Source organism: Rhinoraja longicauda, chromosome 13, assembly GCF_053455715.1.
Source record: "Rhinoraja longicauda isolate Sanriku21f chromosome 13, sRhiLon1.1, whole genome shotgun sequence".
In the NCBI taxonomy this organism is placed as follows: domain Eukaryota; kingdom Metazoa; phylum Chordata; class Chondrichthyes; order Rajiformes; family Arhynchobatidae; genus Rhinoraja; species Rhinoraja longicauda.
In genome coordinates this window covers 2,850,304-2,877,840 of record NC_135965.1, presented here as the reverse complement: position 1 = coordinate 2,877,840, position 27,537 = coordinate 2,850,304, and the positions used below count along the sequence as shown (strand labels likewise).

The 27,537-nt window shown below is 43.5% G+C and overlaps 1 protein-coding gene across 1 annotated transcript in view; it reads right to left on the bottom strand.

The window, feature by feature from the left end:
* The window catches only part of mccc1 (methylcrotonyl-CoA carboxylase subunit), an 84,747-nt gene that overhangs the window by 11,271 nt on the left and 45,939 nt on the right, over window positions 1–27,537 (bottom strand). The window contains exons 11-17 of the mRNA XM_078410200.1: window positions 25,637–25,820; window positions 24,969–25,078; window positions 17,187–17,403; window positions 17,012–17,098; window positions 15,102–15,151; window positions 11,493–11,630; window positions 10,336–10,443 (exon numbers count right to left, since the gene is read on the bottom strand). Coding sequence (XP_078266326.1) covers window positions 10,336–10,443; window positions 11,493–11,630; window positions 15,102–15,151; window positions 17,012–17,098; window positions 17,187–17,403; window positions 24,969–25,078; window positions 25,637–25,820 — 894 coding nt within the window. The remainder of the gene's footprint in view (window positions 1–10,335; window positions 10,444–11,492; window positions 11,631–15,101; window positions 15,152–17,011; window positions 17,099–17,186; window positions 17,404–24,968; window positions 25,079–25,636; window positions 25,821–27,537) is intronic.

Sequence of the window (27,537 nt, the reverse complement as noted above, 5' to 3'; positions counted from 1 at the left end):
GGTTTAAACCAGCATCTGCAATTCCTTCCTACACCAGTAGGCGATTGATGGATCAAGGAGGGGTGAAGGATTACAGACAGATTAAGCCAGGTAGGGGAGGTGGGGGGAAAGTGGGACTCAGGGAGAGGGGAGGGGTTGGGGGGCAGCAAGAGGTGGAGTAGGGTGACAGCCTGGTGCATTGTAGATGGAGGCAGTCTAAAGACAACCAGGTAGATGGATCCAAGGGAGGAGAGGGTGAAGATGAAGTCAGTTGCTGGAGGGTGATAAAGGTGACCTGTGTTGTAATCTAATAAGTAAGGAAGGTCATAATGGGAACGGTTAGGTGAGAGATGAAGGGAAGTTGTTTGGTGTTGGTTTATGATTGTGTGTGTTATTGCTTATTTTTATTGCTTATTTTTATTGGTCTTGTTGTTGGACTGTGGGTAATCTTTCATTTCACAGCACATTTATGTGTATGTGACAAATAAATTGACTATTGACTATTGAACCAGAATGTAGGGAGGGGTGCTGAGCCAGTGGTGAATTGAGTGGGTGGAAGGAACAGAAGGGAATGATGGGAGGGTTTGAGGAGGGTGTGGGAGAGGGAACAAGAACAGACAATCTGAGGAGGGGAAGGACGGGAAGTGGTGAGGAAAACTAAGAGGTGAGAGTATCTAAAATTTAAACATTTAATGTTCATACCATTGGATCGTAAACTACCCAGGTGAAATGTGAGGTGTTGTTTCTCTCATTTGTGGCGGATCTCACTCCTGGCAGTGGAGAAGGCTGATGATGTATAGATTCGTGTGGGAAATCGCATGGAGAATTAAAATGGCATACAACTGGGAGATTGGGATGGCCATTGTGGCACTGCACAACGGTCGCCTACTCTACGGCTGGTCTCACTGATGTGCAGGAGGAGCATGTGAATCGTTGCTTCACCTGGAAAGGCTGTTTGAGCCCCTGGATGACGTTAAGGGAGGAGGTGCAGGGACAGCAGTCGCACCTCCTGTGGCAGTAGGGGAAAGTACCAGGGATCGGAGAGGGACTGGTGGGGAGGGAGGAGCAGGCCAGGGAGTCACGGAGGGAGAGATCCCTGCATAAGGCACTGGGGAGAAGATGTGGCTCGTGATCGGATTTTGTTGCAGCTGGCTGAAGTGACAATTAATGATGAATTGGATGCGGGGATTAGTGGGGTGAAAGGCGAGAATTGGGGGAACTTTATCTCTGTGGTTTGGAGAGAAGTTGGGTGAGACCAGGTCTGATAAATAGAGGAAATATGAATGAGGGTTCCATCATCCACAGTAGGAGAGAAGCCATTTGTCGTGAAAAAGAAGAGATGTCCAGGTCTGGAAGATCACATCTTGAGAGCATTTATGGCAGAAACAGAAAAACGTGGAGAAAGGGATGGCATCCTTACAAAAGACTTGGGAAAAGATGGCAGATAAAATGGTTAAGCACCAGGGAGATCCAGCGGTCCTTGGCAGACCAAATGCAAGTTCGGAGAAACGGTCACATGGTCTACACTTGGTGTCGCCGATGTAAAGGAAGCCACATTGAGAGCACCAAATGTAGTAGAATGAAGTTAGAAGAGGAGCCTGCGAACCTCTGTCTCAGCTGGAAGGACTACTGGGGTGCCTGGATAGAGGTGAGAGAGGAGGTGGCGGGGCAGGTGTTACATTTCCTGCAGTCATTGGAACGGTTTGGATGAGAAGGGATGAATGAACCACGGCCGTGGGAATGTTCTCTGCAGAAAGTGGAAGTTGGGTGGGGAGAGAAAATGTAACTGCTGGTGGGATCACACTGAAGGTGGCAGAATGCGGGGGAATAATGTGTTAGATGTGGAGGCTGGTGGGATAAAATGTGAAGACCAGGGGAACTCTATCCTTTGTCCAGCTGGGCGTAGGGCAAGTGAGAGCAGAACGATGGGACAAAGAGGAGACATGGGTGAGGAATCTATCCACAACAGGAGGAGGGACACCACTTTTCCTCACGAAAGAGGGTATCTTTGATGTACCACAGTGAAAAGCCTCATCTTGTGAGCTGATGCGGCCAGGACCGAAAAATTGAGAGTAGCAGATGCCAAATGAGAAGTTGTTCAGAGGTGATCTTATGGAGGTGTATAAAATCATGAGGGAAATAGATAAGGTTAATGTACAGTCTCAGGAGAAAAGGAATGGGTGATGTTTTGGGTCGAGACCCTTCTTCAGACTGAAGGGTCTCGACCCAAAACGTCACCCATTCCTTCTCTCCTGAGATGCTGCCTGACATGCTGAGTTACTCCAGCATTTTGTGAAAAAATACCTTTGATTTGTACCAGCATCTGCAGTTCTTTTCTTACACCTCACAACAGGATATATCCACAAGCACATCATAATGCTGAACAAACATGTGATCATTGTTGACAAAAGAGACAGCACATGTTTGAAGCAGGAGCAACATACAAACCACTGGAAGAACTCAGTGGGTTGAGCAGCAGGTGGGAAAGGAATCGTTGGCGTTTCAGGTCAAATCCCTACTTCAGATGAAGAGTGAAGACGAAACATAGCAAGCATAAAGAGGAGAGGGGAGAGGCGAGACAGGAGCCAGTAGAAGGATCGTGACTCGAAAAGTCACCCAGTCCTTTTTTCCAGAGATGCTGTCTGACCCGCTGAGTTACTCCTGCTTTTTGTGTCTATCTTCGGTTTAAACCAGCATCTGCAATTCCTTCCTACACCAGTAGGCGATTGATGGATCAAGGAGGGGTGAAGGATTACAGACAGATTAAGCCAGGTAGGGGAGGTGGGGGGAAAGTGGGACTCAGGGAGAGGGGAGGGGTTAGGGGGCAGCAAGAGGTGGAGTAGGGTGACAGCCTGGTGCATTGTAGATGGAGGCAGTCTAAAGACAACCAGGTAGATGGATCCAAGTGAAATCTACTGGACTGTTCAGAGGTGATCTTTTTGAGGTATAAAATCAGGAGGGGAGATTTCAACGTTTTCCACTCATTCCCATCTGGGAAAGTATGCTGCAGAGTTCACAAACTTTGCATGACTATTATTCAAACGATGTCGATTTTTGCAGGGTGGGGTGGAATGCAGACCTGCTGAACATGGAACAGTACAGCACAGCAACGGACCCTTAGGCCCACAATGTTTGTGCCGAACACGATGTCAAGTTAAACTCATCTCATCTGCCTGTACATGATCCATATCCCTCCATTCCTTGCACTTCCATGTGCCTGTCTAAAAGCCTGTTAAACACCACTAAAGTATCTGCCTCCACCACCACCCCTGGCGATGCTTTCCAGACCCCCACCACTTCCCGTGTAAACAAACTGCCCGCACAACTGTATTAACGGGCGGCACGGTGGCGCAGCGGTAGAGTTGCTGCCTTACACCGAATGCAGCGCCGGACACTCAGGTTCGATCCTGACTACGGGCGCTGTCTGTACGGAGTTTGTACGTTCTCCTCATGGCCTGCGTGGGTTTTCTCCGAGATCTTCGGTTTCCTCCCACACTCCAAAGACGTACAGGTATGTAGGTTAATTGGCTGGGCAAATGTAAAAATTGTCCCTAGTGGGTGTAGGATAGTGTTAATGTGCGGGGATCGCTGGGCGGCGCGGACCCAGTGGGCCGAAGGGCCAGTTTCTGCGCTGTATCTCTAAATCTAAAAAAAAGTCTAAATGAAAAATATATTGACAAAGAGAGTTAGGGTTGAGGGAGGAAGATACCTAAAGGTAAGATCACAAAATTCTTTGTGAAAAATTTGGTGCAGGTTCCTGCACAAGAGGTACAAGCAGAGACGAGTCAAAACTTTGTGCATGAGCCACCTAACCATATTTTCCCAATTCCCCTTTGTTTCTTAAATTCACTCAACTAAAATTTACACATTCACTTCCAAGGACTGCTAAAATAGTGGACCAATCCTGGATCGTACACAATCCATAATCCTGATCAAAATTTAAAATGTTTAGTATCTTATATCAATTTTTTTTTAAACTACTGTTTTTCCCTTTCTTTTTATGTGATTTCAATATCTGTGCTTTATTTTACTCCAATATAAATACCCAATTCCAGATCCATGCCACTAATAGCCACCCCTACCACCACCAGTCACTGGCCATGTCTGCGTTTTAGCTCATCAGTTGCTGGAACCTTCATCTGTACTTTTGTTACTTCTTGACTTGGGCATGCCACATACTCCTGCAAGCATCCATTTTCTATATATTTCAGCTCTTCCAAACATGTTCCCAATATTGGGGGAGTCCAGAACCAGGGGCCACAGTCTACGAATAAAGGGGAGGCCATTTTTAAACTGAGGTTAGGAAAAACTTTTTCACCCAGAGAATTGTGAATTTGTGGAATTCTCTGCCACAGAAGGCAGTGGAGGCCAATTCACTGGATGAATTTAAAAGAGAGATGGACAGAGCTCTAGGGGCTAGCGGAATCAAGGGATATGGGGAGAAGGCAGGCATGGGTTACTGATTGTGGATGATCAGCCATGATTGCAATGATCACCATTTGGCTCGAAGGACCAAATGGCCTCCTCCTGCACCTATTTTCTATGTTTCTATGATTCTGTTTTCCGGCAGTCTCAACTTGATGGACAGCAGGGTGTAATAAATGTTACTCAGGGAGCAGAATTCTAAGACTATTTGACATGTTATGAGAAGGCGTAACACTGAAATGAAACATGGGACTAACATCCTCACAACATGGACATGCATCAACAAAAATCACTATAAAAAAACTGATATGGGGAGAAGGCAGGCACAGGTTACTGATTGTGGATGATCAGCCATGATCACAATGAATGGCGGTGCTGGCTCAAAGGGCCAAATGGCCTCCTCCTGCACCTATTTTCTATGTTTCTTGAGCTATCCATATCCTGAGAGGGCCAGAAGCGGTTGGAGGCGGTTGGAGCAGCGTCCGGGCGGTAGGTTTAAAAACCCAGCGCGGGGCTTGTTCACCCAGAGGCCCAGAAGCGGTTGGAGGCGGTTGGAGCAGCGTCCGGGCGGTAGGTTTAAAAACCCAGCGCGGGGCTTTGTTCACCCAGAGGCTCAGAAGCGGTTGGTGCGTTGGTGTAAAAACGTTCCCACACACTTTAAAAGAAGTGTTCTGGAGGAAGCCGCTGATTGGTGGAAGCGGACTAGAGGAAGCAGCTGATTGGGCGTTGTAATTCTGCTTTTTATTCGTACTTTTAGTTAAGGGTTCGGTGAGTTCAGGGTTCAGTAAGTTAAGGGTTCAGTGCTTTTTAGTTAAGGTACAGTTTAAAGGATTAGGAGGGATTTGATTTAATTTGGGGGTAAGACAAATTTGGGGGTGAGATCGGCCCCGTGGAATGCTCATCCTGCAACATGTGGGAGATCAGGGATATTGTCGGTGTCCCTGATGACTACGTGTGCAGGAAGTGTGTCCAGCTGCAGCTCCTGGCAAACCGCATTGAACGGTTGGAGCTGCGGTTGGACTCATTCTGGAGCATCCAAGAGGCTGAGAAGGTCGTGGATAGCACGTATAGTGAGTTGGCCACACCACAGGTAAAAGATAAGCGGACAGAAAGGAAACGGGTGGCCACTAGCCAGCGTAGCAGTAGGCAGGTAGTGCAGGAGTCCCCTGCGGTCATCTCCCTCCTAAACAGATATGCCATTTTGGATACTGTTGGGGGAGATGCCTCATCAGGGGAAGGCAGCAGCAGCCAAGTTCATGGCACCGTGGGTGGCTCTGCGGCAAAAGAGGGGAGGAAAAAGAGTGGAAGGGCTATAGTGATAGGGGATTCAATTGTAAGGGGAATAGATAGGCGTTTCTGCGGCCGCAAACGAGACTCCAGGATGGTATGTTGCCTCCCTGGTGCAAGGGTCAGGGATATCTCTGAGCGGCTGCAGGATATTCTGAAGGGGGAGGGTGAGCAGCCAGTTGTCGTGGTGCACGTTGGCACCAACGATTTAGGTAAAAAACGGGATGAGGTCCTACAAGGTGAATTTAGAGAGCTAGGAGATAAACTAAAAAGTAGGACCTCAAAGGTAATAATCTCTGGATTACTACCAGTGCCACGTGCTAGTCAGAGTAGGAATAGGAGGATATTTCATATGAATACGTGGCTTGAAAAATGGTGCAAGGGGGAGGGATTCAAATTTTTAGGACATTGGAACCAGTTCTGGGAGAGGTGGGACCAGTACAAACAGGACGGTCTGCACCTGAGCTGGAATGGAACCAATGTCCTAGGGGGAGTGTTTGCTAGTGCTGTCGGGGAGGATTTAAACTAATGTGGCAGGGGGATGGGAGCTGGAGCAGAGAGACAGAGGGGTGTAAAATGAGGGTAGAAGCAACAGGTAGCAAGGTGAAAAGTAAAAGTGGCAGGCAGACAAATCCAGGGCAAAAATCAAAAAGGGCCACTTTTCAACATAATCGTACAAGGGGTAAGAGAGTTGTAAAAACAAGCCTGAAGGCTTTGTGTCTCAATGCAAGGAGTATACGTAATAAGGTGGATGAATTAAATGTGGAGATAGTTATTAATGATTATGATATAGTTGGGATTACGGAGACATGGCTCCAGGGTGACCAAGGCTGGGAGCTCAACATCCAGGGATATTCTATATTCAGGTGGGATAGACAGAAAGGATAAGGAGGTGGGGTAGCGTTACTGGTTAGAGAGGAGATTAAAGCAGTGGAAAGGAAGGACATTAGCTTGGAGGAAGTGGAATCGATATGGGTAGAGCTACGAAACACTAAGGGGCAGAAAACGCTAGTGGGAGTTGTGTACAGGCCACCTAACAGCAGTAGGGAGGTTGGGGATGGCATCAAGCAGGAAATTAGAAATGCATGCACTAAAGGCGCAGCAGTTATAATGGGTGACTTCAATCTACATATAGATTGGGTGAACCAAACTGGCAGGGGTGCTGAGGAAGAGGATTTCTTGGAATGTTTGAGAGATGGTTTTCTAAACCAACATGTTGAGGAACCAACGAGAGAACAGGCCATTCTAGACTGGGTATTGAGTAATGAGGAAGGGTTAGTTAGCAGTCTTGTTGTGCGAGGCCCCTTGGGCAAGAGTGATCATAATATGGTAGAGTTCTTCATTAGGATGGAGAGTGACAAAGTCGATACAGAAACAAGTGTTCTGAACTTAAAGAAAGGTAACTTTGAGGGTATGAGGCGTGAATTGTCCAAGATAGACAGGCGATTGATGCTGAAAGGGTTGACGGTGGACATGCAATGGAAGGCATTTAAAGGTCGCATGGATGAACTACAACAAGTGTTCATCCCAGTTTGGCAAAAGAACAAACCAGGAAAGGTAGTGCATCCGTGGCTAACAAGGGAAATCAAGGATAGTATTAAAACAAAAGATGAAGCATACAGATTAGCCAGAAAAAGTAGCATACCAGAGGACTGGGAGAAATTCAGAGTCCAGCAGAGGAGGACAAGGGGCTTAATTAGGAAAGGGAAAATAGATTATGAGGGAAAACTGGCAAGGAACATAAAAACAGACTGCAAAAGCTTTTATAGATATGTCAAGAGAAAAAGATTAGTTAAGGCAAGTGTAGGTCCCTTGCAGTCGGAAATAGGTGAATTGATCATAGGGAACAAGGAGATGGCAGACCAATTGAACAAATACTTTGGTTCTGTCTTCACTAAGGAAGACATAAACCGTCTGCCGGAAATAGCGGGGGACCGGGGGTCTAAAGAGATGGAGGAACTGAGGGAAATCCAGGTTTGTCGGGAAGTGGTGTTAGGTAAATTAAATGGATTAAAGGCAGATAAATCCGCAGGGCCAGATAGGCTGCATCCCAGAGTGCTTAAGGAAGTAGCCTCAGAAATAGTGGATGCATTAGTGATAATTTTTCAAAACTCTTTAGATTCTGGAGCAGTTCCTGAGGACTGGAGGGTAGCTAATGTAACCCCACTTTTTTAAAAGGGAGGGAGAGAGAAAACGGGGAATTATAGACCAGTTAGCCTAACATCGGTAGTGGGGAAAATGCTAGAGTCAGTTATTAAAGATGTGATAGTATCACATTTGGAAAGTGGTGAAATCATCGGACAAAGTCAGCATGGATTTACCAAAGGCAAATCATGTCTGACGAATCTTATAGAATTTTTCGAGGATGTAACTAGTAGAGTGGATAAGGGAGAACCAGTCGATGTGTTATATCTGGACTTTCAGAAGGCCTTCGACAAGGTCCCACATAGGAGATTGGTGTACAAACTTAAAGCACACGGTATTGAGGGTTCAGTGTTGAGGTGGATAGAAAATTGGTTGGCGGACAGGAAGCAAAGAGTAGGAATAAACGGGTCCTTTTCGGAATGGCAGGCAGTGACTAGTGGGGTACCGCAAGGCTCAGTGCTGGGACCCCAGTTATTTACAGTGTATATTAATGATTTGGACGAGGGAATTGAATGCAACATCTCTAAGTTTGCGGATGACACGAAGCTGGGTGGCAGTGTTAGCTGCGAGGAGGATGCTAGGAGGCTGCAGAGTGACTTGGATAGATTAGGCGAGTGGGCAAATGCATGGGAGATGCAATATAATGTGGATAAATGTGAGGTTATCCACTTTGGCGGCAAGAACAGGAAAGCAGAGTATTACCTGAATGGTGACCGATTGGGAGAAGGGGAGATGCAACGTGACCTGTGTGTCATGGTGCACCAGTCATTGAAAGCAAGCATGCAGGTGCAGCAGGCAGTGAAGAAAGCGAATGGTATGTTGGCATTCATAGCAAGAGGATTTGAGTTTAGGAGCAGGGAGGTTCTGCTGCAGTTGCACAGGGCCTTGGTGAGACCGCACCTGGAGTATTGTGTGCAGTTTTGGTCTCCTAACCTGAGGAAAGACGTTCTTGCCTTAGAGGGAGTACAGAGAAGGTTCACCAGATTGATCCCTGGGATGGCGGGACTTACATATGAGGAAAAACTAGATAGACTGGGCTTGTACTCGCTGGAATTTAGAAGACTGAGGGGGGATCTTATAGAAACATATAAAATTCTTAAGTGGTTGGAGATGCTAGATGCGGGAAGATTGTTCCCGATGTTGGGGGAGTCCAGAACCAGGGGTCACAGCTTAAGGATAAGGGGGAAGTCTTTTAGGACCGAGATGAGAAAACATTTCTTCACACAGAGAGTGGTGAGTCTGTGGAATTCTCTGCCACAGAAGGTAGTTGAGGCCAGTTCATTGGCTATATTTAAGAGGGAGTTAGATGTGACCCTTTTTGCTAAAGGGATCAGGGGAGAAGGCAGGTACAGGCTACTGAGCTGAATGATCAGCCATGATCATATTGAATGGCGGTGCAGGCTCGAAGGGCCGAATGGCCTACTCCTGCACCTATTTTCTATGTTTCTATGTTTCTGCCTCGCCTTGTTCAATACAACTATTACCCTTCAAATTAAAAATGTTTATTCTTGCATGCAAATCCATTTATCACCTCATCTCTCTCCATCCCAAGGACCTTCTGCAGTCTTCAATCCTTCACAAAATCTATGCTCCTGCATTGTTGGCCTTTAGCTCATTCCTGATTTGAACATTGTAGTTGTGCTTTCAGCTGCTGAAGGCTGTAAACTCCATAAAGCTCGCTGCTTCTTAACAACTAATCCTTCCTTGAAAATACTCCTTCAAACCTACTACTTTGACTTAAGCCTTAAACATCTGTCATACTATCTCATTATGTAGTTTGGAATAAAATTATTTTTATCAACATAAATCGGGGAGACACACCGACTCTCTTGCTCAGGGTAAGCGAATCGAGAACTAGAGAACATCGGATTAAGGCCAGGGTTGTGTGGTGGAGGGGATTTAATAGGAACCTGAGGGGTAACTTTTTCATACAAAGGGTGGTGGGTGCATGGAATGAGCTGCCGGAGGGCGGAGTTGAAGCAGGTACAATCGCAGTTTATGAATAATTTAGGCAAGTACATGGACAGGTTTAGACGGATATGTGCCAAATGCAGGCAGGTGGGACTAATGTCGATGGGACATGTTGGTAGGTGTGGGCAAGTTGGGCCGAAGGGCCTGTTTCCACGCTGTATGACTCAGTGACTTTATAACATCCTAACGTTATTTTTACTATGTTAAAGTGAACATAAAGATTTTCATTGTACACGCAACAATAATAAACTAAACTAAACTATATTGTGGATATTTGATGTCATCATTTCTTGCACTTCCTGGAGATTCCAAATCATAAATGGAAGTCAGTATTTCTCCATAATACCATTAAATGAACATATTTAGAATCTTGAAATTTTAGAAATGAATTTTTCCTGGTGATTCATTGCGAATAATTTAAGTGATCATAATCCTGTTCTCACAGAGCATGTGTTTTTCAAGTAGCAATCACTTCTTTCTCAAGTGTAGTCTGGAGAACAATTTGTTATTTAAAAATCAAAATGTTACCTTTTCAATAGTCCCAGTCATTGGGGCAACGGCTGCTCCCTCAGCTCCAGAGGCATCGACTCCAACCAAATACTGTGGCACAGGGCTACTAAGCTGCACAGCCCCTTCCTAACATAAAGATCAAACGTGTTACATCATGCGTGGTAAGAATAGGAAGGCAGATTACTATCTGAATGGTGTCAAGTTAGGAAAAGGGGACGTACGACGAGATCTGGGTGTCCTAGTGCATCAGTGACTGAAAGGAAGCATGCAGGTACAGCAGGCAGTGAAGAAAGCCAATGGAATGTTGGCCTTCATAACAAGAGGAGTTGAGTATAGGAGCAAAGAGGTCCTTCTGCAGTTGTACAGGGCCCTGGACCTGGAGTACTGTGTGCAGTTTTGGTCTCCAAATTTGAGGAAGGATATTCTTGCTATTGAGGGCGTGCAGCGTAGGTTTACTAGGTTAATTCCAGGAATGGCAGGATTGTCATAAGTTGAAAGACTGGAGCGACTGAGCTTGTACACACTGGAATTTAGAAGGATGAGAGGGGATCTTATCGAAACGTATAAGATTATTAAGGGGTTGGACACGTTAGAGGCAGGAAACATGTTCCCAATGTTGGGGGAGTCCAGAACCAGAGGTCACAGTTTAAGAATACGGGGTAGGCCATTTAGATCGGAGATGAGGAAAAACCTTTTCAGTCAGAGAGTCGTGAATCTGTGGAATTCTCTGCCTCAGAAGGCAGTGGAGGCCAATTCTCTGAATGCATTCAAGAGAGAGCTAGATAGAGCTCTTAAGGATAGCGGAGTCAGGGGGTATGGGGAGAGGGCAGGAACGGGGTACTGATTGAAAATGATCAGCCATGATCACATTGAATGGCGGTGCTGGCTCGAAGGGCCGAATGGCCTCCTCCTGCACCTATTGTCTATTGTCTATCATTATATTTGTAATGTGCAATAATGTTGCTTAAAGGTGGTAATGTCTCCAGCGCCTTCAAGGTCGGCTGCAGGAGGCCCCCCCAGGACACAGAGGTGACCAGACAGGCCGCCCGGACTTTGAATAAAGGCACCATAAATAACAGCGCCCACATGTGTAATACATGCAAAAAGAATTTCACTGTGCAGTTGCATAAGTGACAAACAAAGCACTATTGACGTACAAGAGAAATGGCTCTTACCATTGAAAACAGGTGAATGGTGTTGTCTGTGATCACCACTTTGGGTTTCGAAAGAATCCCATTTACTGATGACTCCAAGTACGTGATATCTCCCTCTGCAGTAAGCTTTCCAGATACATGGAAAACCTGTCCATCAATCTGAGGTACAATCAAAATTTTAAATTTAAATCTAAACACTTAGATTAACACAACAAGCCATTTAACAATTCCACTTTTATCCAGAATTAATCCATAAGACACATTCATTCTCACATTTTGATGGTGAAAGGATAGACAATAGCCACTCAAATCAGTCATTCACCAGTCAGGAGTGTGCAGGAAAGAGGAACTCATGTTGAATTATTCCAGCAAAGGGGTCAGAGATAAAGCAGTAAATAAAAGCTTGCTGTATGATATTTGATCGCACCACTGATGCTAGACCTCAATATTTCATTCTCAGTATTTCCCTATCTAGTTATAGTGTCCTCGATAATGTTTGAGACAAAGATCCATCATTTATTTATTTGCCTCTGTACTCCACAATTTGAGATTTGTAATAGAAATAAATCACATTGTCAGATTTTATTAAAGGCCATTTTTATACATTTTGGTTTCACCATGTAGAAATGACAGCTGTGTTTATACATAGTCCCCCTATTTCAAGGCACCATAATGTTTGGGACACATGGCTTCACAGGTGTTTGTAATTGCTCAGGTGTGTTTAAATGCCTCCTTAATGCAGGTCTAAGAGAGCTCTCAGCCCTAGTCTTTCCATCACCTTTGGAAACTTTTATTGCTGTTTATCAACATGAGGACTAAAGTTGTGCCAATGAAAGTCAAAGAAGCCATTATGAGACTGAGAAACAAGAATAAAACTGTTAGAGACATCAGCCACACCTTAGGCTTACCAAAATCAACTGTTTGGAACATCACTAAGAAGAGAGCACTGGTGAGCTTACTAATCGTAAAGGGACTGGCAGGCCAAGGAAGACCTCCACAGCTGATGACAGAAGAATTCTCTCTATAATAAAGAAAAATCCCCAAACACCTGTCCGACAGATCAGAAACACTCTTCAGGAGTCAGGTGTGGATTTATCAATGACTACTGTCCGCAGAAGATTTCATGAACAGAAATACAGAGGCTACACTGCAAGATACAAACCACTGGTTAACCCCGAAAATAGGATGGCCAGGTTAGTCAAGTCAAGTCAAGTCAAATTTATTTGTCACATACACATACTCGATGTGCAGTGAAATGAAAGTGGCAATGCCTGCGGGTTGTGCACAAAAATAATTACAGTTACAGCATATAAATAAAGTTAATAAGTTACTAAACATAGCACAAAAAGTGTCGACAAAAATTTAGTCTCTGGGGTTATCAAAGTTGACAGTCCTGATGGCCTGTGGGAAGAAGCTCCGTCTCATCCTCTCCGTTTTCACAGCGTGACAGCGGAGGCGTTTGCCTGACCGTAGCATCTGGAACAGTCCGTTACTGGGGTGGCAGGGGTCCCTCATGATCTTGCTTGCTCTGGATCTGCACCTCCTGATGTATAGGTCCTGCAGGGGGACGAGTGTAGTTCCCATGGTGCGTTCTGCCGAACGCACTACTCTCTGCAGGGCTATCCTGTCCTGGGCAGAGCTGTCCCCAAACCAGACTGTAATTTTGCCGGACAGGATGCTCTCTACAGCCCCAGAGTAGAAGCAATGAAGGATCCTCAGCGACACTCTGAATTTCCTCAGTTGTCTAAGGTGGTAAAGGCGCTGCTTAGCCTTACCCACCAGTGCGGCAATGTGCGTTGCCCACGTCAGATCCTCTGCGATGCGGACTCCCAAGTATTTGAAACTGCTCACCCTATCCACAATAGACCCATTTATCTCCAGTGGCGTGTACGTCCTTGGATGTTTAGCCCTTCTGAAGTTTGCCAAGAAGCACTTAAAAGTGCAACCACAGTTCTGGAAAAAGTTATGGTGCCCTGAAATGGGGGGAAGATGTATAAACACTGCTGTAATTTCTACATGGTGAAACCAAAATGTATAAAAATGACCTTTATTAAAATCTGACAATGTGCACTTTAACCACATGTGATTTTTTCTATTACAAATCTCAAATTGTGGAGTACAGAGGCAAATAAATAAATGATGGGTCTTTGTCCCAAACATTATGGAGGGCACTGTAAAATCGTGAATTAAAATAAAAAAATATTCTCTTCTATTCCATGTACTGATCAATTTTTGATTCTGAAAGGAAATTAAATGCATATCAAATATAGTGAATAAAAACAGGATATCTATGTTGCTTACAGGTGGTATGATCAACCTTTCCTCACAGATCTCACTTTAGTTAGATAACAAACAACTTTAATTCAAACCCCAGAATCTACTGCAATTTTAAAATTATTAACTTTACATTTAAAAGCATTTTTTTTTCAGACGCTCAGTCTGCCTGGACCAACCTGATCGCCCGGTTGCTAAACCCTTTAATTCCCCTTCCCATTCCCACACTGACCTTTCTGTCCTAGGCCTCCTCCATTGTCAGAGTGAGGCTAAATGCAAATTGGAGGAACAGCATCTCATATTTTGCTTGGGCAGCTTACAGCCCAGTGGTATAAATATTGATTTCTCTCACTTCAATTAATCCCTACATTCCCTCTCTCTCCATCCCTCCCCCACCCCAGTCGCACCAGCTTCTCGTTCTCACCTAGCAAACAGCTAACAATGGCCTGTTTCCTTTATCATCGTTACTTTATTGCATATCTTTCATTCATTCATTCTATATCTCTCTGTATCACCGTCTACGTCTCTCATTTCCCTTTCCCCTGACTCAGTCGACCCAAAACGTCACCCATTCCTTCTCTCCAGAGATGCTGCCTGTCCCGCTGAATTATTCCAGCATTTTGTGTCTATCTTAAGTTCTTTTCCGATATGTATAAATAACAACAAATAATTTTAGTTCCGGATATGACATCAATTCTACAAGAAAATAATAATCAATATATAAAGAAGTAAACAACAACAAAACCCAATCAATTCTTTGAATAATCATGCTTCAAGAGGTTGCAGGTACAACATTTCAAGAAGCTGCTTAAGTTTTCCCACTATGTAAAAACAGATTGTGCTGTGATATCATATTACAAAGCAGGAAAATCCTAGTTCCACACGTTGTTTACACTGTATTGATTAATCAGTGATAGTAATCAGGATATGAAATGAGTTCATGCCCCCCCATGAACTGTCTCCTTCGGATGGTCACGTTGCACAGCGACCCGTCACAGACCTATTTGCACTTTATACTGTTTTAACTGTTTCTAATTTTGTTTCTCTGGGTTGTCTAAATTTCTGTTGATTAGCTAATTAATTTATTGCATCGAATGGGAGTCGCATTCCCAACCTCGTTGTACCCCATGTACAATGGGAGTCGCATTCCCAACCTCGTTGTACCCCATGTACAATGGCAATAAAGATAGGTTGTATTATAATTTGAAGTCCATGGACACATCTGAGGACAGGGCAGAGCATTCTGCCAATGCTCACTGTCCATCTTTACACATGAAAAATAATGACATCTGTATGAAAGACAGAAAAGTCTGTGTCTAAAATAACACTGAAAAAAACCCTAATTTATAAGCTCACCTGAATTCTATATGTCCCATCATTGTTATATGCAACATCAACATTCACCTCTTGTTTGGGATGTCGAGAGAAGGAAACCAGAAGAAACAAAGACAAATATTAAACTCTGCAATGTTAATACATGTTAAAGTGCTATGTTTCAAGCCAATACTCATTGAATCAAAGATTCTGATAAAAGGCTATCCCTTAGGTTCAGTTGAGGTCCATTATTTTGAAATCAAATACTTTTACAAAGTGAAAAATATGATTATGATTTGAGGTCTGTATTTTATCTTAATCTTGAAGATTGTATTTTATTAGTCTGCTGCAAATAGTAAGAAACCTTTTATGAAACATAACAACTTAGAAGCTACTAGACCAAGTGGACCCGTTGGGCCCAAACCTCTCCTGCATGGGTGCAGCACCCCCTGAACTGAAGGGCTGAACTGAAGCATATTCCAGGAACCTCATGAAATTTGGGATTCATATGCGCAAATCCAGAGATTCAAATTGTCTGCAATGTTGTTGATTGCACTCTGCAACTGAAATACTTATGGGCTTTCAATTCTGTTTAATTTATGCAATTTCCAATGTATAAGTAAAGACGATTAATCTTAATTCAACAGCTCTAATTAATTAGTGTTTGTCTTAAATGTTTAATGTTTTATAATGCTTTTAATAGTTTTTGAAAATGTCTTTGTTTCTGATATTCACAAATGTTTTGAGAGTCTGCTAAGCCCAGGGGCAATGGCTAATCTATCTGTCAGAAACTTGACTTCAGCAATTTTGTGGCCACGTGTTGATGAACATTTTGTATGAATGGCTTGCTGCTGCCTTATCTTGTGATCGTGTGGCTTGCATTCTGTAAACATTTATTGTTTTATTTTTCTGCATGCTTTGTACGTTTCATTATTGTGTGCCTTAGTTGGTGCAGCAAGCCAAATATTGGAAGAAGTGCAAACTAAATACAATAAATACAATTACTGTTTTTAAAATGCATTTAATTCGAGTAGAGATGCTCATGCTATCTGTACACATGTATGTAAATTAATCTTTTGCAAAACTCACTAAATAATTAAATGTAATACTTTATTTTCTTATAATAGTTGTTTTATTTGGCTGTAAAATCCACAGTCAGATTTGTTTTGGATGGGTAGCAATTCAGTTGCAGAGTGTCTAATTAATGTAGTTTAACAATGAAAGCCAAATAAGATAAGATATTTTTAATTTAAAAAAAATCTTATCACTTTTAAACTGGATGTTTGGAGCAGAAGATTAGAAAGAGTAAAAATAAAATGAAAACATATTTCAAAAATTCATGCTGATAACAGGAAAAATTAATGTGCTAGTAAGATTAATTCTCAATAATAAAGCTACTTTGAAGGCGACTAGTTTTACTACTATAAAGTACCAGTTTACTATTTCTATTTTTAGGGAACGAGAAATGTTCATAGAATCATAGAGTGATACAGTATGGAAATGGCCCTTCAGCCCAACTTGCCCACACTGTCCAGCTACACTAGTCCCACCTGCCAGCATTTGGTCCATATCCCTCCAAACCTGTCCTATCCATGTACCAGTCTAACTGTTTCATAAATGTTGGGATAGTCCCTGCCTCAACTATCTCCTCTGGCATCCATTCACCCACCACCCTTTGTGTGAAAAAGTTGCCTCTCACATTCCGATTAAATCTTTTCCCCTTCACCGTAGGCCTATGTCCTCTGGTTCTCGATTTACCAATCTGAGCAAGAGGCTCTGTGCATCTACCCGATCTATTTCTCTCATGATTTTATACACCACTATAAGATCACCCCTCATCCTCCTGCGCTCTAAGGAATAGAGTCCCAGCCTACCCAACCTTTTGAAAATTAAAAGCAAAAATGATAATACAAGATTTGATATGGAGCCCATGCCCAGCAGATATTACTCACTATTCTGTCCTTCAATCAATGTCAGATTTCGCTTGTACAGAATATTTAACCTTCTTCCACTGCTGCCTGCAAATGGGGAAAATGGATCTATAAAATAATTGAGAAAATAATTATATCTGTGCGCTTGCTCAAATCTTGTGCAAGTTTCAACAGGAAAATTACAAGATGTTCTTACCATGTGAAAGTGCTTTGAAAGTGTTTGTTTGCATTCTTTCTTGTAGAATTAAAGCAAGTGTCGCCTGACAAAGAGCAATTTTACTTGTAGCTTCCTTTGCTGGGAACAGTCCATCATAATGCTGAGGGATAAAATTTGTGTGGACATTTCCCGCCTCAAATTCAGGATGAGCAGCCAGGTTGAACAAGAAATTAATGTTTGTGCTTAAACCAACAATCTGTCAAAAAACAAAATCAATCAAAATTGAATGAACTCATGCATCCGGAACTTCCAGTGGGCCATTCTAAAAACATGGGAATTTGAAATGATCTCTCAAATTCAAAATGATGGACTTCCCACTTCATTTATAAATAATGGGAAATTACAGCAGGAATAGTTTGCATAGAATATAATCAATGTGTCCAATCTTAGTTCAAAATATAAAATTATGATATAAAAGGTCATAATAAAAAGGTCAAGGGACAAACTTTGAATTTCTAGGTCCACTCACAAAGAGCAAATGTGGGTGTAATAACTTTTTTTTACAAATTCTTAAGATTATAGACGTTCATAACCAGCATAAATTTCAAACATTTAGATACAATGCTACTTAAAAACAGGCTTTGTACAGTAATCTGATCTTTAAAATATGTCGCAACCTATTTTAAGATCTGTCCAAGCCTTTCCAAGTAGATAATTATTGTTATTTTTATTCTTATTTAAGTCAATTTTAAATGAGAACTTAAGAAACCCATACCATTTCTGAGTCTAGATCGCTTCCTGCAAATAATAAGACGTTTGGAGTGTTGTAGAGGGGAAAAGTGTTACCAAAATTTACATTTTTATATAGCAATTCATCTTGATAAATCTATTTATTTACTTACTATAATTTGTTAAATTTATTTGATGTAAAAGTTAAATATTAAAAAATTGTACTTGTTTATACCAGAACAAACAATTTAATAGGTCAAACTGAACTAACAGCTGAAGAGTCCACAGGGCACCAGCTGCCATCCATTCAAGTATTGGCACCTCTCAGACTTTCACACAATGCTGAATCTGAGGTAGTCTAGAAGTGATTTGGCAGTTCATCTGACCACCTGCTCCACCACTGGACTCACCGAAGTACGGTGAAGTCTGAAGCGGGGTCTCGACCCGAAACGTCACCCATTCCTTCTCTCCTGAGATGCTGCCTGACCTGCTGAGTTACTCCAGCATTTTGTGAAATAAATACCTTCGATTTGTACCAGCATCTGCAGTTATTTTCTTACACTTAAAGTAGGGTGCATCTGCTTTGTGCAGCAGAGCTGGCGGGTAGGATGATGGGGTGCTCCTCCTGCAGGATGTGGGAATTCAGGGAGACGTCTGGTGCCCCTGAGGGCTACGCCTGTGGGAAGTGTGTCCCGGCTGCAGCTTCTTAAAGACAGCTACAGAAATGGAGATGCTCATTCAGGGGTTTGAGAGGGTCACAGATAGGAATTGTAGAGAGGTGGTCACATCGAAGGTCCAGGAAAGGGACTGGGCAGAGAGTGCAGGAATTCTTTGTGGCCATTCCCCTCAAAAATAGGTTTACTCCTTTGTATAGGGTGGTAAGGGGTGACCCATCAGGGGCAGCAGCAGTAGCAGCAGTCAGGTCTGTGGTACCAGACTTGGCTCTGAGGCACAGCAGGCCTGGGTGAAACTGGGCAGAACGATGATGATAGGAGACTTGTTAATCCGGGGAACAGGCAGATTCTGTGGCAGCAAATGAGATTCCTCGAGGGTTGTACCTTCCTGGTGCCAGGGTCCAGGATGTTTCGGAGCAGCTGCAGAACATTTTCAGGGGGAGGGTAAACTACCAGAAGTCATTGGCACAAATGACAGAGCTATGAAAAAGTGGATGTGGTTCTGCCGAGTGAATATTTTAGGAAACCATCTTGACAAAAGGATAAAAAGCAGGGCCTCGAGGATAGAAATCCTCAGATTAGTCCGGACGCCATGTGCCAGTGAGGTTAATAGGAGGATAGGTTATTAGGACAGATTAATGTGTGGTATAAGAAAATAACTGCAGATGCTGGTACAAATCGATTTATTCACAAAATGCTGGAGTAACTCAGCAGGTCAGGCAGCATCTCGGGAGAGAAGGAATGGGTGACGTTTCGGGTCGAGACCCTTCTTCAGATTAATGTGTGGCACAGGTGTTGGGGTAGGGGGCAGGGTTTCAGGCTAGACCTACTCAGAAGAATTTGAAATGGGGGAGAGGGGTGGGAAGCAGAGTAGAAGGCCAGCAAATGGAAGGACTGATGAGAAGGTGGGAAGGTGGCGGTGAGGAGAAGTAAGCCTCAAAGGTAGGTCAGGTGGAGAGGTTACGGGAAATATGATGGAGGGAGGTAAAAGAGGTGGAGTGATTGCTCGAACAATCAGGGGAAATGTCACAGTGGCACACAGAAAGGCCATACTGGAGGGTTCATCCATTGAGGTGATAAGAGTAGAGCTCAAATGTAAGAAAAATGCAGTCATTCTAATGGGATTGTACGGTAGCCCCCAGTAGGCTGTGGGGGATGGAGCAACAGATAGGTAGTCTGGAGTTATGAATGCTGGAGTTATGAATAGTGATGAAGCCTGTCAAAATATCCAGTGGGATATAGATCAGCTCCAGAAATGGGTAGAGAAACGGCAGACAGAGTTTAATCCAAGCAAATGTGAGGGGATTCACTTTGGGAGGTCAAACATAAGGAGAAAATATAAAGTTAATGGCGTGAAGTACAGACGATCTTGGGGTCCATGGCCACAGCTCTCTAAAAGTGGCAACATAAGTAAATAGTGGTGAAGAAGGATTATGGAATGCATACTTTGGTAGGTCGGTGTACTGAGTATAAAAGTCAGGAAGGTAGACACAAAATGCTGGAGTAACTCAGTGGGACAAGCAGCATCTCTGGAGACAAGGAATGCATGACGTCTCAGGTCGAGACCCGTCTCCCGCTGAGTTACTCCAGCATTTTGTGTATACCTTCGATTTAAACCAGCACCTGCAGTTCTTTCCTGCACATAAGAGTTAGGAAGTCATATTGCAGTTTAAAAAGACTTTAGTTAGGCTGCATTTGGAGTATTATGGGCAGTCCTGTCGATTGATTATGGAATGTGGAGACTTTGGAAGAGTTTTACCAGAGTAATAGACAATAGACAATAGGTGCAGGAGTAGGCCATTCGGTCCTTCGAGCCAGCACCGCCATTCAATGTGATCATGGCTGATCATTCTCAATCAGTACCCCGTTCCTGCTTTCTCCCCATACCCCCTGACTCCGCTATCCTTAAGAGCTCTATCTAGCTCTCTCTTGAATGTATTCAGAGAATTGGCCTCCACTGCCCTCTGAGGCAGAGAATTCCACAGATTCACAACTCTCTGACTGAAAAGGTTTTTCCTCATCTCTGTTCTAAATGGCCTACCCCTTATTCTTAAATTGCGGCCCCTGGTTCTGGACTCCCCCAACATTGGGAACATGTTTCCTGCCTCTAATGTGTCCAACCCCTTAATAATTTTATACGTTTCGATAAGATCCCCTCTCATCCTTCTAAATTCCAGTGTATACAAGCCTAGTCGCTCCAGTCTTTCAACATATGACAGTCCCGCCATTCCGGGAATTAACCTAGTAAACCTACACTGCACGCCCTCAATAGCAAGAATATCCTTCCTCAAATTTGGAGACCAAAACTGCACACAGTACTCCAGGTGCGATCTCACTACGGCCCTGTACAACTGCAGAAGGACCTCTTTGCTCCTATACTCAACTCCTCTTGTTATGAAGGCCAACATTCCATTGGCTTTCTTCACTGCCTGCTGTACCTGCATGCTTCCTTTCAGTGACTGATGCACTAGAACACCCAGATCACGTTGTACGTCCCCTTTTCCTAACTTGACACCATTCAGATAATAAACTGCCTTCCTATTCTTACCACCAAAGTGGATAACCTCACACTTATCCACATTAAACTGCATCTGCCAAGCATCCGCCCATCCACACAACCTGTCCAAGTCACCCTGCAACCTCATAGCATCTTCCTCACAGTTCACACTGCCACCCAGCTTTGTATCATCTGCAAATTTGCTAATGTTACTTTTAATCCCTTCATCCAAGTCATTAATGTATATTGTAAATAGCTGCGGTCCCAGCACCGAGCCTTGCGGTACCCCACTAGTTACTGCCTGCCATTCTGAAAGGGACCCATTTATCTCCACTCTTTGCTTTCTGTCTGTCAACCAACTTTCTATCCATGTTAGTACCCTACCTCCAATACCATGTGCTCTAATTTTGCCCAACAATCTCCTATGTGGGACCTTGTCAAAGGCTTTCTGAAAGTCAAGGTACACCACATCCACTGACTCTCCCCTGTCAATTTTCCTAGTTACATCCTCAAGAAATTCCAGTAGATTAGTCAAGCATGATTTCCCCTTCGTAAATCCATGCTGACTCGGAACGATCCTGTTACTGCTATCCAAATGCTCCGCAATTTCGTCTTTTATAATTGACTCCAGCATCTTCCCCACCACTGATCTGTCTGGATTAGGGGCTATTAGCTACAAGGTGGGCCAAACTTGGATTGTTTTCTCTGGAAATCAGAGGCTGAGGGGAGACCAATGTAAAATTATGAGAGACATAGATAGGGTAGACAGTCAGAACCTTTTTCTCAGGGTAGAAATGCCAAATACTGGAGGGCAAAGCCTTAAAGTGACAGGCAAAGTTTAAAGGAGATGCACATGGCATGTTTTTGTACACAGAGGGTGGCAGGTACCTAGAACGCGCTGCCAGGGTGGTGGTGGAGGCAGATGGGATAGTGACATTTAAGAGGCTTCTAGATAAGGACATGGATATGCAGGGAATGGGGGGGATATGGATCATGTGCAGGCAGAGAAATTAGTTTATCTTGAAGAAATGTTTGGCAGGGACATTCCTGTCCTGTTTGTTAGGTCCCGTTCCTGTGCTGTGCTGTTCTATGGATGACATACAAGCAGGGCCCCCATTTGTCCAAATTAAGATGCTGCATGACAACAGCAATAGTTTACATGAATAAAGACAATGTATTTGCAAATCCAACTTCTATGAAAAAGTACAGGTGATAATTTATTGTAATATTTTTAATTAATAAAACTCTGAACTTTTAAGATTTATTTGAATTTGTTTTAAAGTTTCTGACTTCGGAAATGTAAAGACCCAAAAGCTTTGAGATCAATGAGCTGTCTCGTGGATACAAAGGGTCAGTTTGTCCAGTCCTCCTCAATTGAAACATGTCCAGATCAATGGACTTACCAAAATGTTTCAAATTCTTTTTTAAAAGTTTGTTGACATGTTATTTAGGAGCAAAGAGGTCCTTCTGAAGTTGTACAGGGCCCTAGTGAGACTGCACCTGGAGTACTGTGTGCAGTTTTGGTCTCCAAATTTGAGGAAGGATATTCTTGCTATTGAGGGTGTACAGCGTAGGTTTACTAGGTTAATTCCCGGAATGGCGGGACTGTCCTATGTTGAAAAACTGGAGCGACTAGGCTTGTATACACTGGAATTTAGAAGGATGAGAGGGGATCTTATCGAAACGTATAAGATTATTAAGGGGTTGGACATGTTAGAGGCAGGAAACATGTTCCCAATGTTGGGGGAGTCCAGAACCAGGGGCCACAGTTTAAGAATAAGGGGTAGGCCATTTAGAATGGAGATGAGGAAAAACTTTTTCAGTCAGAGAGTTATGAATCTGTGGAATTCTCTGCCTGAGAAGGCAGTGGAGGCCAATTCTCTGAATGCATTCAAGAGAGAGCTAGATAGAGCTCTTAAGGATAGCGGAGTCAGGGGGTATGGGGAGAAGGCAGGAACGGGGCACTGATTGAGAATGATCAGCCATGATCACATTGAAGGGCGGTGCTGGCTCGAAGGGCCGAATGTCCTCCTCCTGCACCTATTGTCTATTTCACTGACTTTCTGCATGACCTTCTGTATGACTTTCAGAAAGATTCAAGCCAAGGTTTAACTGCCAACTAAGACAATGAGTGAGACTTATCCAGCATAAATAAAATGTAAATAAAGCTGAAAGTCCCAAAAGATAGACACAAAAGGCTGGCGTAAATTACTCCAGCTTTTGGTGTCCATCTTCGGTTTAAGCGGGTCAGGCAGCATCTGCAGTTCGTTCCTACACATTTTATTTCAGCTATTTAGTTGGTGGGCTTGTTCCAGCCTTCAGACGTGACATCATTACATCAGGAAAGACACTGTCAGTAGTAAGCCCTCCTTATCGGCAAGTTGATACCAGTAATCTACAAACGGCAAATACTTACCATGTAAGTCACAAGCCCTTGCATGGACAAGCTTCAGCCCGCAAATTTCTCATGAGGTGTCTACTCTAATTTTAGAATGGCACATCGCCAGAAATGACTTTCTATACCAATCATGCACATGTGGAAATATAAAACTGCTGAATATTCTACATCAGCTTCTTAAGCCATCAAATTCAAATTCAATATATCGGTAAACAAAAGAATAGGTGAATCTATATGAGCACTTCCTGGCCGTTAATTCTTTTCATTTTGATCCTTGGTAACAGAGGATTTATTTTAAAAAAAGTAATAAAGTTCTATAGCACAAAGCAAAGTCTCACAAAATGAAACATGTTCAAGAAATTTGATAAACGAGCCAGTAAATATGACTATCTGACACATGGAATAGCAAATATATTGTATAGCCATGGTAGTTTAAAGAAACAGGCTGTTGGGCCCACTGCTCCCACACCAACATTTAATTACCCGTTCACACTGGTTCTATGTTATCCCACTTTCTCATCCATACCCTATACACTAGGGGCAATTTTGCAGAAGCCAATTAACATTCAAACCATCATGCCTTTGGGATGTGGAAGAAAACCAGAGCACCCAGAGGAAACCCACGCGGTGATAGGGAGAACGCTAACTCCACATAGAGAGCACCCCAGGTCAGGATCGTACCCAATTCTCTGGCCTTGTGAAGCAGCGGCTTTACCAGCTGCGCGATTATGCTGCCCTAGTTGTTATAGTTGCAAAGCTATGCATCAAAACGGCACTAAGTGGGCAGCATAACAGTAGAGCTACTGCCTTATAGCACCAGATACTCTGGTTTGATCCTGACTACGGATGCAGTCTGTACAGAGTTCGTACGTTCACCCCGGGACCTGCATGAGTTTTCTCCGAGATCATTGGATTCCAACCACACTCCAAAGACGTACAATCATTGGCTTGGTATAAGTGTAAATTTGTCCATAGTGTGTGTAGGGGAGTGTTAATGTGCGGGGATCACTGGTTAGTGTGGACTCAGTGGGCTGAAGGGCCTGTTTCCATGCTGTATCTCTAAACTAAACTAAACATGCTTTGGACTGAAGAAGGGTCTCGACCCGAAACATCACCCATTTCTTCTCTCCAGACATGCTGCCAGACCCGCTGAGTTACTCCAGCATTTTGTGATACCTTCGATTTGTACCAGCATCTGCAGTTATTTTCCTACTAAACATGCTTTGGAATCTTACCCTACTGCCCTTTTTGGCAACACTAACCAGTGTCCTTCAGAGTTCATACTTTGTTGCTATGAAATTAAAAAGGGATAAAAATGTGATCCATTGGTAAAATATTTGCGAGGATCGTGATTATATTTTGTGCAGAAGTTATTCTTCTTCCTCCTTTTAAAGCCCCAGTGTGAACAATTGAGTTTGTATAATTGACTCCTCATATTTGACTATCTTCCCCTAGCAAAGATAAATTAACATGTACCAATTGCCAAGGAACTGCCTCACAGCATACACTGCCAGAGTACTTACATTGTACTGACGCAAACAGTATCTTAATTTATTTAATGCTGCTGTACGATCATCTCCCCAAACCACCAGCTTAGCAATCATTGGATCATAATGCACCGAAACTTCATCACCTAAATAAAAATGAAAGTATATGAAAACCTATAGAAAGAATCTATCTTAAAGATTTAAATATTTACTTAAGAGGGACTGGAGTTTAGAAGGATGAGAGGGGATCTTATAGAGACATATAAAATTATAAAAGGACTGGACAAGCTAGATGCAGGAAAAATGTTCCCAATGTTGGGGGAGTCCAGAACCAGGGGCCACAGTCTAAGAGTAAAGGGGAGGCCATTTAAAACTGAGGTGAGAAGAAACCTCTTCACCCAGCGAGTTGTGAATTTGTGGAATTCTCTGCCACAGAATGCAGTGGAGGCAAATTCACTGGATGAATTTAAAAGAGAGTTAGGTAGAGTGCTAGGGGCTAGTGGAATCAAGGGATATGGGGAGAAGGCAGGCACGGGTTACTGATTGTGGATGATCAACCGTGATCACAATGAATGGCGGTGCTGGCTCGAAGGGCCAAATGGCCTCCTCCTGCACCTATTTTCTATGTCTCTGTGTAATATTCTATAACAAAGACAAAGTGCAGGAATTATTGAAGTCAGGCAGTATTTGTGCATTCCCAATACCTTGTCTGACTCCAGTCTCAATTCTTGTGGAAGCATCTGGAGCAGGCGTTGATAAATGCAGGAGTGGGCCGGCTCCGGGCATGAAGTCATTATCTGGATCTTCAGCATAAATTCTTGCCTCAAATGCGTGACCTTTGAAAGAAAGTTCTTCCTGTGACATGGGAAGTTTTTCACCAGCAGCAACCTGAAAGTTGTCAAAAAATAAAAAAAATAATTTTGATTCCCTCGGCAGCGTACAGTTATTGTGCATCGACTACAGCTCAATGTTCAACACCATCACCCCTTCCAAACATACAATCCAACTCAGAGAAGATAGCCACCAAATGCTGGGGTAACTCAGCGGGACAGGCAGCATCTCTGGAGAGAAGGAATGGGTGACGTTTCAGGTTGAGACCCTTTTTCAGACTCGACCCGAAACGTCACCTATTCCTTCTCTCCCAGAGATGCTGCCCGTCCCGCTGAATTACTCCAGCATTTTGTGTCTATCTTCAATTTAAACCAGCATCTGCAGTTCCTTCCTACACATCTAACTCAGAGAACTGGGTCCTAAGTTATTGCTCATTCCTAAGTTATTGGATCAGTGAGTTTTTGCTGGAAGACCACGACCATCAACACGAGAGCACTTCAAGGCTGTGCGCCCAGTCCCCTGCTGTTCTCTCACTTTACCTGTAACTGTGTAGCCAGGTACAATTCCAACACCATCTTTAAATTTGCTGACGATACCATTGTTATTGGATAAATAGCGGATAACAGAGAATCAGAGTAGAAGAGAGAGATTGAAAATCTGATTGAATGGTGCCAGAACAACAATCATGCTCTAAACTTCACAAGGGCAATGCGAGGGGTCTCCAAACCTGTATTAATGGCTGGTATGGCAGTGGAGAGAGGCAAACTGGCGACTCTCACCACACCATATATACACACCCAATATATTTTTCAATCTTCTCTGAAAATCTGTCCTGGGCTCAGCATAGCACATCAGTGCAATTACAAAGAAAGCTCATCGATGCCTCTACTTGCTTCGCAGAGAGAGGATGTTATGTTAACAGATGTCACCGTGACATTTCCAAATTTTGGGAGTCACAAGAGACAGATGATGCTGGAAAGTGGAGCAAAACAAACTAGAGGGTCAGGCAGAATCTGTGGAAGGAAATACAAAGATGACGTTTTGGGTCAGAAATGAAGCAGTAGAAGGGAGTTAGCTCAGATAAAAATGTGGGGGTTTGGAGCCTGAAGAAGGGTCTCGACCCGAAATGTCACCCATCCGTTCTCTCCAGAGATGCTGTCTGTCCCGCTGAGTTACTCCAACTTTTTGAGTCTATCTTCGGTTTAAACCAGCATCTGCAGTTCCTTCCAACATAAAAATGTGGGGGTTTGGTAGGGCAAGAGCTAACAAGTGACAGGTGGATCCAGGTGAGGAGGGAAGTGTGGAATTAGCAACAGAAGCTGGGTGGTCATAGCTTGATACAACAAAGGCGTGATACAATGGGGTACGTCTGGAACAAGGAATGTTCAACGTCATTTACAAAAAGACAGGCAAAGCCGGGGCTCCACCTTTGACTTGAAGAAAGTGAGAGGCGCCAAAAGAGAAGCTCAGTGCTTTCCGATGTGCCTCCTTTATGCCGGCAAGGCCAAGCCTAGGCCAGGTAACCATTTAATCAAACACTTGCATTCTGTCCGTCAAGGCCGGCTGGGCCACGCGGTTGCTAACTCCCATTTTAACTCCCATTTCAATATCCAATACGACATTTCTGATCTTGGCCTCCTCCATTGCCAGTGCGAGGCCACCTGCAAATTGGATGAACAGCACCTTAAATTCCACCTGGGTAGCTTACACCCCAATGGAATGAGCACCGAATTCTCTAATATTCAGCAATACACCACTTACCCCCTCTTTCCCT